The sequence below is a fragment of the Salvelinus alpinus genome, chromosome 2 (assembly GCF_045679555.1).
Source record: "Salvelinus alpinus chromosome 2, SLU_Salpinus.1, whole genome shotgun sequence".
NCBI classification, from domain to species: Eukaryota; Metazoa; Chordata; class Actinopteri; order Salmoniformes; family Salmonidae; genus Salvelinus; species Salvelinus alpinus.
Window position 1 is genome coordinate 126623524 of NC_092087.1, and position 11430 is coordinate 126634953.

At 44.3% G+C, this 11430-nt stretch overlaps 1 protein-coding gene across 1 annotated transcript; it reads left to right on the plus strand.

Moving 5' to 3' along the window:
* Positions 1-1325: 1325 nt before the first annotated feature.
* LOC139568671 (uncharacterized) lies at positions 1326-7629 on the plus strand. Its single transcript, XM_071390667.1, has 4 exons — positions 1326-1544; positions 5113-5202; positions 5620-5955; positions 6371-7629. The coding sequence occupies exons 2-4, from the start codon at positions 5136-5138 to the stop codon at positions 6748-6750; spliced, it is 783 nt and encodes a 260-aa protein (XP_071246768.1). The 5' UTR covers positions 1326-1544; positions 5113-5135; the 3' UTR covers positions 6751-7629.
* The last annotated feature ends 3801 nt before the right edge of the window (positions 7630-11430 follow it).

The following is an 11430-nucleotide window of genomic DNA, read 5'->3' on the forward strand; positions in this document are numbered from 1 at the left end:
GTGTATTGTATTGTTTTAGTGGAGATGTAGCCTTCATGGTATTAAAGCCTGCAGCGTGTTCTATCTCTTCGTTGTTGGCAGCTACTGCAGTGCTGATGTGGGAGGAGAACTGATGCCCCTAGAGCGGAGACAGTAAGCCTACACACACACACACACACACACACACACACACACACACACACACACACACACACACACACACACACACACACACACACACACACACACACACACACACACACACACACACACACACACACACACACACACACACAGAGTAGACATACATCCACACACACACACAAGCGAGAGTACACCATACGCAGTACATACACAGACAGAAGAACTGCGACACACACACACACACACACACACCACTTCCACACAGCAAACCACATAGGTCCAACAGAGAGGTCAGCCCTGTGGGTCAGACATCAGTGAGACCCTGCCAGGCTCCTCTCACTTTGCCGTTGTCTCCCACACTGGGGGGGGGGGGGGGTTCCACTAGAGGTCATCCACCACTGAGGGCTCAAGGTATAGTCAGAAGTCAGAATTCTACATGCATATTGAGTTGCCTCACACCCACAACACTCAAGGAACAGTTTGGGGGACCTGACCCCCAAGTTCGGAGCAGGAGAAAGGCTTGTCGAGTACAGTGGTTCGTGATTTACTCAGTTTACAGAGTGCAAAACGCCCATGGACAGGCTGAAGGGCACTTTGTAGTGATGAGCGTAGGTGTGTGTCACGCTAACGGAGAGGGCGGTTGTTTTTTTTAAACTCAGGAAACAAAGTGTCATGAACACTCACTAATGAAATCGTATCTGTCTAGCTGTGCGATTAAAGATGATTCAAGCTAAAAGGGTTCAAATGTCTTTTTGAACTTCGCAAACTCTTCGAAACACTTTTATGACATACACTCTCAGAGATCCTGTTACTGCAGGATCATTTGTAGAACATCTGTTTTATCACCCTTGTTCTACAACATGAATAGATTGTATGAGTTACTTGAATGTGCTGGCTGTAAAGATTCAGTCTAAACACCGTCATACACTGTTATTACCAAGTATACAGAAACATTCTGTCCATTTGACCATGTCTAAGCGATGACGTTGAAAAAGTTAACGCTGAAACCTATCGAGCGAAAGCACTTCCTTCTTATGAGTGAGCCATCCATGTGAGTGGGAGCGATATCTGCAACAACACTCTCACCCCTTGATGTTGGCACCCAATCAGAGCAACAGCTCCCATTTACAACTTCATATGACAGTTTCCCTTAACTTAGCATTAACTTATCACACTCTCTGTTACACACACGTTTTCTCACTCTCTTTCAGAACAGCAGCAAGAGGTAGTTATGAGACACACCCTTCTGGCAGATAAGTACAGCAGTCACACAAAGCCTCCTTACTTAATCATTAACGATCGACTCCTCGGTAAGTAAAGATACCTACAAGGAAATGGGAGGACTAATTTGAGCAGGAGCTCAGAAGGTATCAGACACAGTTACTCAAAGAAGCAAGGGACAAGCACGTCTTCATACTGGGGTGAGTCAAGTTTGCTACTGTATCTGTCAGACCTATGTCACCAGCAATATAACTTATCTAGCTGTACTTTTAATGGTCCAGTGCAGTCAAAAACGTGATTGTCCTGTGTTTTATATAGACTGAGTGTACAAAACACCTGCTCTTTCCATGACAAACTGACCAGGTGAATCCAGGTGAAAGCTATGATCCCTTGCTGATGTCACTTGTTAAATCCACTTCAATGTGTAGATGAAGGGGAGGAGACAGGTTAAATAAGGATTTTTAAGCCTTGAGACAGTAAGACATGGATTGTGTATGTGTGCCATTCAGAGGGTGAATGGCCAAGGCAGAATATTTAAGTGCCTTTGAACAGGGTATGGTAGTAGGTGCCAGGCACAGCGGTTTGTGTCAAGAACTGCAACGATGCTGGGTTTTTCACGCTCAACAGTTTCACGGTCTACCACCCAAAGGACATCCAGCCAACTTTTCAAAACTATGGTGTGGGATGGAGTTTTGGCCTTTCCATGGTGACATCACCATGTGGTAAATTAGTTAATAGACCAATAAGAAAGACCGTTCCAAACCTCTCTGCCAATAACAGCTAGTTTTCAGTTTTCCTCTCAGACCACTCCCAGACAGTCCTAGCAAACTTCTTGCTTGAGGAATTGCTCTTTGCTAAGAAGCTATTTTTGTTTATTTTTGACAATTTTAATTGAAAACTATCACAGTAAAGTACTTGACCCTTGTGTGGTGTTCATGTTTTTGTTATTCACCCAATGTTCACGGGTCTGATGAACCCACAACATTATTGGGTTTTTAAAACAATACAGCCATAACAATTTACATAAAAATACTTTGATGTTTACTTATATCAATTACAAGCAATATAGACAGCATACATGGCTAATATTTGCCATTTACCTCTGCTAGATCACGTTTATCATTAAAAGCGCTATTTGTTTTTTTAAATAAAATAATAATCAAGACATGGGGGGGAATGAATCATGTTTATCTTAAACAAATATAAATTAAACAAAGTTTATCACTATGTTTATTGCTTTGAACTGAACAAATTGGAAGGACACATTTTACATACAGTATTTAATGGAAATTATAAATGAGCCCCATTGAACACAAATTAAGGCCAGTCTACACACCACATGAGGACAGAGTTTTACTGTGTGTGTTGCAAATGTATTTCTTGCACTTGATGCATGTGTACTGTGTCTTCCTGTCCTTCTTGGGTCCACACACATTGCAGCACTTCTTCTTGTTGCTACCGGCTGAAATTTAGAATGATAAACACTTAGTTCAGGAATTTCACTAACATCTCACTCACTCACAGATATAGTTACAGCAGGCCAAGGTAGGAGAGTCAGACACACACACACATGCAACATCACTCACACTTACTTCTGGTATTGGAGGTGTTGGTTCTGTGTGTCGGGCGGATGGGGCACCAGCATCCTCCTCACGATGGCTGCAGAAGCTGGGGTCCTTGGGATATGTTGTATCCTCTGGATTTGAGGTCTTACCAATGCCTTGTCCAGCTCCTCGAGAAAGAGCCGTCTCTGCAACTTCCCTTGTATGCCAAGACGTTGAAGAATATTACAAGTGTCCAGCGTAGGGTTCTTCTTTTGCAGCTGTGGCCGCAGATTCTCCCATCCCTATGCAGCGTACTCATGAGTACCACATTTTTGCCTTTCTTTGTCACATAGGACACTAGGGACGTGTCGGCCGTGAACACAAACTTAGAGGAATTGATAGGCCTGCTCCGTGTATTAAACAGCTGAGATGGGAGCTCTGGCTTGTTTTTTCGTATTGTTCCTACCATCGCACGCTACCTCTTGAGAACTCCTGTCCCAGCTTGTGCGAAGTAAAAAAGTTATCGCATGTGATGTTGTGGCCCGCATCGCTTGGTTCTTCTCAAGGGCTCCTCCATCTTGCTTCCCCGTGTACACTTGCAAGTTCCACGCATATGATGAAGCAGAATCACAGGCAGCCCAGATCTTGATTCCATATTTTGGGGGTTTAGGCGGCTTGTACTGCCTGGAGGGCAGTAATGTTGGGCCCAGGGTTGTAAAACAGGGGAAGGCGGTCCACCCACTTGTCCCAAACTGACCTGATTGCAGCTAGCTTGTCTCTCTGCCGCCGAGCTGGTCTGGTGTCTCGGTTATCGAAGCGGATAATCCTGGAATTAATGTGGAAGTTTTCCGGAGACATTGTTCTATGGAAAAGTTCTCTGCCAGTTTTTGCATCCCACAGGGATTCTGTGGATTCCCCACTGGATCTGAAAACACCAGCAAGGCTAAGAAACCCAAAGTGTGCATGTAAATGAGTTAAGTTCATCTCCTTCCATCTCTCTCCAAAAACATACCTTCCCTCCAAATTAGTGCAGTGCAGAATGATTTTCTGGATGGTGTCTGGGATGAACATTTCAAAAGAAGACTGTCCTGCACATGAGTAACCGCCATCCCCGTCGACCCTGGTTGCATCCATTTGCAGCCATGCGGGGTGGCTCATTCCTTGGGCAAGAAGAGCATCCAATTTCATATTTCATCCATATTTCTCTTCCTGCAGACTGCTGATGAGCTGGTTGCTGACGGGCTGGTCCTGGGGCTGGCTTCTGACAGGCTGGTCCTGGGGCTGGCTGAGGGTTAATCTCATCCTCTTCTTCCAACTCACTGTCAGATTCCGAATTGAATTCTTCATCTTCCAAAGTGGAAGACGGTCCTTCCACACTAGCTTCTCTCTCTGCAAAAAAAAATATTTCTAAGGCCCTCTGCCATACTGATTGATTGGGGTAAGGAGCCCCACATGCAAATGTATTTCTTTGCTGTGTCCCTTCCCCAATTCTGGCTGGGGTGGATTGTGGGAAAATACTGCATTTTTACAATGTAACGAAATGTACTGTAATAGCACTGTGCAGGTTCCCACAAGACATTGTAGTTGCCCACGCTACAAAGGGTAAAGAGTGGGAGACAGGCAGACAGGCAGGGAGACAGACAGGTTATTGGTGCTATGTTGAAACAGCAGGCCCAGGGAGGAGGACGATTTGTAATATCAGAGAAGACATCAAAGCTATGAAATAACACATAATCATGTAGTAGCCAAAAGTGTTAAACAAATCAAAACAGATTTTATATTTGACATTCTTCAAAGTAGCCACCCTTTGCTTTGATGACAGCTTAGTAAACATTGAAAATGGGTCCCACAGACCCGAACGATACTGAGATAAACATGGCTGCATTGGATCTTAAAGGAAAAACTATTGGTCTGGGAAGAAAAATGTTACACAGTGCACTCCGCTTATAAGAACAATTTAAGACTCCGTAGGACAGAAACATTCTGATACAATGTAAAAAGATTGGATCTTAATTTGAACCAGTTTGCTACAGCAGGGAAATGATCAAATACACAAAGTTCTCCTGCAACAGGATCATACATCTGTACGTCTCTTGTAAGGATCAATCAGTTAAATGAATACGTGCACTGTGTTTGCAACAGGTGAAGGTGAATATCGGGTAGACTGGGTGAGAGTGACACACTAGTGTAACATGACCAATGTGTAACTTGTGTGCTTCTATAGGAGATCAAGTCAGGAGACACAAGATGAACCTGTTCACCCAGCAAACTGTGATGCTTTGGCTCTGTGCTGCTCGCACACTCACAACGGCAGGTAAGTAAATCAAGTTGAAACTTGACTTTTAAAGGCACTCTTAATTTGTGTAACACAGTGTTTCCCAACCCTGGTCCTCGATTACCCCCAACAGTACACATTCTCATTGTAGCTCTGGATGAGCACAACCAGTCAATCAACATGTTTTCTTTACAAGCTGAAGTTTGTGACTTGCAGTACTAATACACAGCCGGCCATAACTACACAGTTTCTGAAATGATATACTTTAGATGATTTGTATTTCATGTGGATGGGTCTTTGGTACTTGCCGATACAATAATGTAGCTTGGGCCCCCACACTAGTAGGCTCATAACACAAAATGGAACGGTTCGAGTCAGGAACGAGCATTAGTTGAGCACAGTCATTCCAAGAGAGCTAAGTGAAGAAACCAACTCCAATATCTCCTTATTCCACAGAGCTGGTGAAGCTAACCACTGTTGACTCTGTCGTTGTGCCATGTCACCAGAGTGTCACCCTCCGATGTGACATCTCCACCTTCCAGGAGGGGCTGTCGATCTATCATCTGGCCTGGGTCCGCCAGGACGGGAAGCACCTGTGTGATGTTAACGGAACTGGAGTGACCGGGACCCACCCAGGGAGCACACCTAGTGCCATGGAGTGTCGTTATACCCCACAGACACAGCTGACCCTGACTCTGCTGCAGGTACAGCCACTGGAGCAGGGAAAGTACTTGTGCAAGCTGCGCTCCAGTCATGGAGTAAAGGAGGCCACTACAACGGTGAAGCTGCAAGGCGAGTGTCCTATCCCATTCTCACTCATGTAATACTGTCATAACCTAGACATCTGTCATGCATGTAGTCCAAAGCCATTGACCAGAGGCTGGTGGGAGGAGCTATAGGAGGACTGGCTCATTGTAATGGCTGGAATGGGATAAATGGAGCGGTAGTCATGTTTGATTTTGTTCCATTAATTCCATTCCAGCCATGACATTACAATGAGCTAGTCCTCCTATAGTGAACATAGCTAATGGATAATTGTCTAACCACCAGGAAGTACAAGGGACTTTACCGTGCCTCCACTGAGCAAAATGTATGACTAATGGTGTCAGGGGGCTTACGGAACCGCATTGCACCATTTCTCAAGAACTCTCCAACCTCAGCCATATTCTTTGTGTTTTAAAAAAAAAGCTTCTCTGTTTCCATTCAGAGTGCTACAGGGAGGCCCAGCCCAGCATCAGTGATGAGGGCCTGACCTGCACCTTTACTGGGGTCTACCCTGATGGAGAGGTGCACTGGTTCCAGGGACCCAACAACGTGACTGGGGACTCTACAATCAACACTAAACAAGTGGAAGATGGAGCGTCATTGACTATAACTAGTTCCCTGAAAAGAAAGACAGTCTCTGGGGAAGGGGCCTACAACTGCTCCCTGTGGATCCCCAGTACCGGAGCCTACCTGACCAGCAGCTTAGTGGTACCAGAGCATGTTAAAGCCAGGGTTGCGCAGCCCAATGCCAGTGGGGCAGGGGCCATTGGTCCTTTGTGGAAACCTTTTCTAGTCCTCCTGAGTACTCTCTTCCTGGTGTGACATCCTGAAAACAAACATTAACAAATTGACAAGCAAGTGCCAGGATCATTTAATAAGAATATGGAAGAGCCATTGTGTGAGGTTCCTTTCACGGTCCAAAGGTTTCCTTAGCTGTGTAGAAGAAGGAAATGATGGACAGATGAGAGAGGCTGATAACCTGGTGCAAATCCACCTATTGTGAACGCACCCTTGTTGGTCTGCCAGTGCCAGATGTAAATGATTGATAATTAAAAACTGTAAACGGTAGTAGAAAGACAAAAGCTTACTTCCTGCCTGTTTCGGTAAAAAGCTGAGGGATGGGGCTGGAGAAATGTAAACACTCTCAAATTCATAGACAGCGCTTTGGATGCATGGACTGACCATCCATGATAACAAAATAATAGTTTTGACAAAAAATAATAGTTTTGACAATGTTTTGAGGCTATACAGTGTTTCATTAAATTGGAGTTAAACAAGCTTGATGGGGTAAGACAGTTGCACTAAGCTCATGAGGCATTTATAAGTTATATTCTTCAAGAGTGAATGTGTACATAACAAAAAAAAATGATGTAACAACTACTGATTGTCCCTTTAAAGGCGTGACCTTTTGTAGAAAAGCCTTCCTGTTTGCGTTAATCAGAGAGATCCCCTTACTGGTGGGCGTGCTATGGGCGGACAGGAGCGGAGGGATAACTGGGTTGATTTTATTTTTTTAAGTACGATGGTAAATGTAGTGTTTGCTGGCGCCCATAGTCCACCTAAACACACCCTCCGTGAGTGTTGTAACACCCACGTTTGATTGAATGTGAATTGTGTGAGAAACTCATTGTTAGTAATGACGTTTGTTTGTGAGGTGATATTCCTGCTTAGGATGGATGTAAATAAATGGCTGCGTCCTGATTATTGTCTGAGTCCCATGCTCCACTCCTTGACACAAAGAACCTGTTTATTTTAGAGTTAGTCCTGAGGACCTCCTCTCGCCAATAGAAATAAAAGTGACGTAGGACTGCTACAGGAATTGAACATTGGTGTAAACTCTCCCGCACTACATTTGGCGTAGTCTGGTAACCCTAGTTGGGAGGTGTTACATCTCAGCGGATAGTCTGCGGCGATGGACATGGCTCTACCTGTTCAGCGGTGGCGCTATTACAGTGTGCAAGAGGGGTGTGTATCGGGCCGTTTCTCTTTTGTGTATCCCCTGTGTTCTGTTGGCAAGGAGGTCCCAAGTGCTCAGCGGTTGCTGGAGCGCAAGAGCCCAAGATGGTTCCGGAGTGTGACAGCGTTGCTGCATCCAACGGGGACAAGGTGCACCAGGACCATCGCAAGTTAAGTAGACATTTTAGAATGTTTGTGCTTTTGGGTATTACTGCTTTTAAAGCGGTAGTCACGGGAGCTCCTAGGACGTCATAGGGTGGACTTTAGCTCTTCTATGAATTGATTTCTCACTGATCTTAGCATGCTCCCTCAAATGCCTTGCCTTAACGGGTTGCTAATTGCCCTTTATTGATTGGGTGGGTGTGCTGTGACTTGGAAATTTGCTGTACTTAATTGTATCAACTTTTTAACCACCCTTCCTGTGATTGGCGCATCCCTTAACTACGCTCTTTCATTGCAGTTCACGCCCTCTGCCTCCTTTTATAACCTGTGGTGCACCTGTGTTCAGCGGCAAGCCCCTCTGGCAGTGTGGCGAGCAGAGAGTACAATATTCAAGCTGTAGTACAATGTCTGAAGCTAGCTCACAGTGGAGTCCGTCCTAAACATAGTTTGCCCTGCGTTCATTGTTGTCGGCTATCTTTTTTTGTTTGTAGTTTTTGCTAGTAGGGCCACTCCCCCTCCAGATAGATTCCTTATGAGGATGAAATGATGTAACACATAACTTATTGCTCTTAAAGAGACAGTAATGTGATTGTAGTCCTAGGTATTATAATTGTCTTGTAGTGCACAAGTCACCATCCGGGTATTTATTGCTATTTATACTGGTAAACAAACTGTTTTTATTTATCTTGAAACGGAAGAATATATATTTATTTTTGATCATGTTGACTGGTCCATTGCATTGTTCAATAGGAGGCCTGTCACAAATGTATCTCATATTGGTTGAGGTGTTCCCCCTCATTAACAGAAACCTTAGTAGTCTGGTAGTTGTGCTGTTTTAGGTATCCCTAGTCAGCATGTGTTCAATATACACTGGGTGTACTAAACATTAGGAACACCTGCTCTTTCCATGACATGGACTGAACAGGTGAAAGTTGTACGCACATATCGATCTCACTTGTTATACCCACTTCAATCAGTGTAGATGAAGGGGAGGAGACGGGTTAAAGGGTTTTTAAGGCTTGACACATGGATTGTGAATTGTGCCATTCAGAGGGTGAATGGGCATGACAAAATATTTAAGCGTCTTTGAATGGGGTATGGTAGTAGGTACCAGGCGCACCGGTTTGTGTCAAGAAGTGCAACGCTGCGGGGTTTTTTCATGCTCAGCAGTTTCCCGTGTGTATCAAGAATGGTCCACCACCCACCAGGACATCCAGCCAACTTGACACAACTGTGGAATGTTTTTAACGCCTTGTAGATTCCATGTCCTGATGAATTGAGTCTGTTCTGAGGGCAAAACGGGAGTGCTACTCAATATTAGGAAGCTGTCCCTAATGTTTGGTACACAGCATACTGCACAGGTGATATCTGAGCAAGGCTGGCTGTGCGTGCATACGATAAATGACCTTGTTTGCATCTTAGATCTAAAACACAATAGATGTTTAGGAGATACAGGATGTAAAATATTTTAGAATCAAAGAAACACGGGGAATACCACTGGGCAAACCAGACAACTGTGTTGAATGTTGATCTGTCTCTTGTTGCCAAATGCTGCCCTCTGCTGGAGTTTGTCTGCTGCTGCAATTGTGGCCAACCTCACTCTCAGTACGAGTGATCAAAATACGCTGACTAAATAAGAGTTTACTGTCAGAAGGGGAATAGATGCTCTGGGATATACCCCTAAATAAGAACCTCTCTCCATATCTCATCTGGCCCTTATGCCACGTTCACGTGCTAGTCGGAACTAGGAAACAAAAGAATTGTCAAATTGCTAACGGGTTGGATTTGTACACGTGCCTCGATCATCCAGTTAGCATGTTGAAAATGTCTGTGAACGCTCCATTAGTATGGGGTCCAAAAGTTATCTACACACCCATCTCACCCTCTTGGGCTAAGTGCATTGTTTCTCCTAACCTTTGGGGCCAAACATTTAAACAAGGTTTTTTGGGAGGCTTTTCCAGTCTGCCCACTTTTCTCAAATAGTCAATTTAAAGCCAGCGCTAGACGGGGTCTGTGCATTTAGTGAGACAGGTTAAAAATGCCCTCTGTCAAGACTGGAATATTACATACACACCACACCTTAGTCACTGAGGAACCTAATAGTTCCTCATGACAGGTGTACTTGGTTATAATTGGGGCTCCTGAGTGGCCGTGATTGGGAGTCCCATAGGGCGACGCACAATTGGCCCAGACTGACTCAATCTGAAATACATGTCAGCTATCAGTGTAATTCTCATATAGACATTAACACTCTGCATGCAAAATGCTTCAGTGGTCCCTGTATGTGGTTATTTGAAAGTCCACCTGATTTTTTTTAATGTACAGTCAATTTTTAAATGTTATTTAACCTTTTATTTAACTAGGCAAGTCAGTTAAGAACAAATTCTTATTTACAATGACGGCCTACACCGGCCAAACCCGGGGGACACTGGGTCAATTGTGGATTCTAACCAGGGTTTCTGTAGTGGCGCCCCTAGCACTGAGATGCAGTGCCTTAGCCTGCGCCACACGGGAGCCCCATTAATAACAATAATCATCATCCAATTCCATTAGTAACCGATGTTATCAATGTACATTAATGTCTGTGTGTTTTCGTTCTCAACTGTGGGAAAGACTTGGTGCTATCGAATTCAATGTTTCACATGCAATAAAACCCTAAGCTATTCAAATTAAGACACTATCATCATCATGATAAATGATGATTTACACTGCCGACTAAACTCCACGGTGAAGGAAGTTTCTGATGAACTTCACCAACGGCGTGGAGCTGAGACCAGGCTTTGTGGAATCCAGCTCCGTCAACACTTCAAAACGTTTCAATTAAGGAAACGCCCACCTCGTACCTATGTTTGTCGTCTTTGGTTGCTGAAATCTATACTTTTACGATAAATCAAATACCACCACTAACTGTTTCCTTGTTGAGATTCAATTGGCACGTGCATTTGCCCTGAGTTGCCATCTCAGAGCAAAAGCAACGTGCAAACAATAAATGGCTGTATTTGATTAACGTTTATTGAAAAAGTATGGATTTCAGCAAACAAAGAAACGCATGCAACTACAGAGGAAAAACATAGGTACAAGTTGGGCGTTGCGTCATTTAAGTATTGACCTTGGGCGAATCGATGTAGTCAGAGCTAGATTCCACAAAGCCTGGTCTCGGCTCCACACCGTTGGTGAAGTTCATAAACTTCCTTCACCACGGAGTGGAGTTTAGTCCACTACTACTGGAATGTTTGTCTTTGTGGTTAATTTCTGTTCAGAGTAGGAGCAGCATTTCACCCACTTCCCCTTTCCACCACAAGAGGGGGAGAGTGACACACTAACTATGAGAGATCGCGAGTATCGGTTTGCCTGAGAAAATTCAACCACACAGTGTACCAGTGT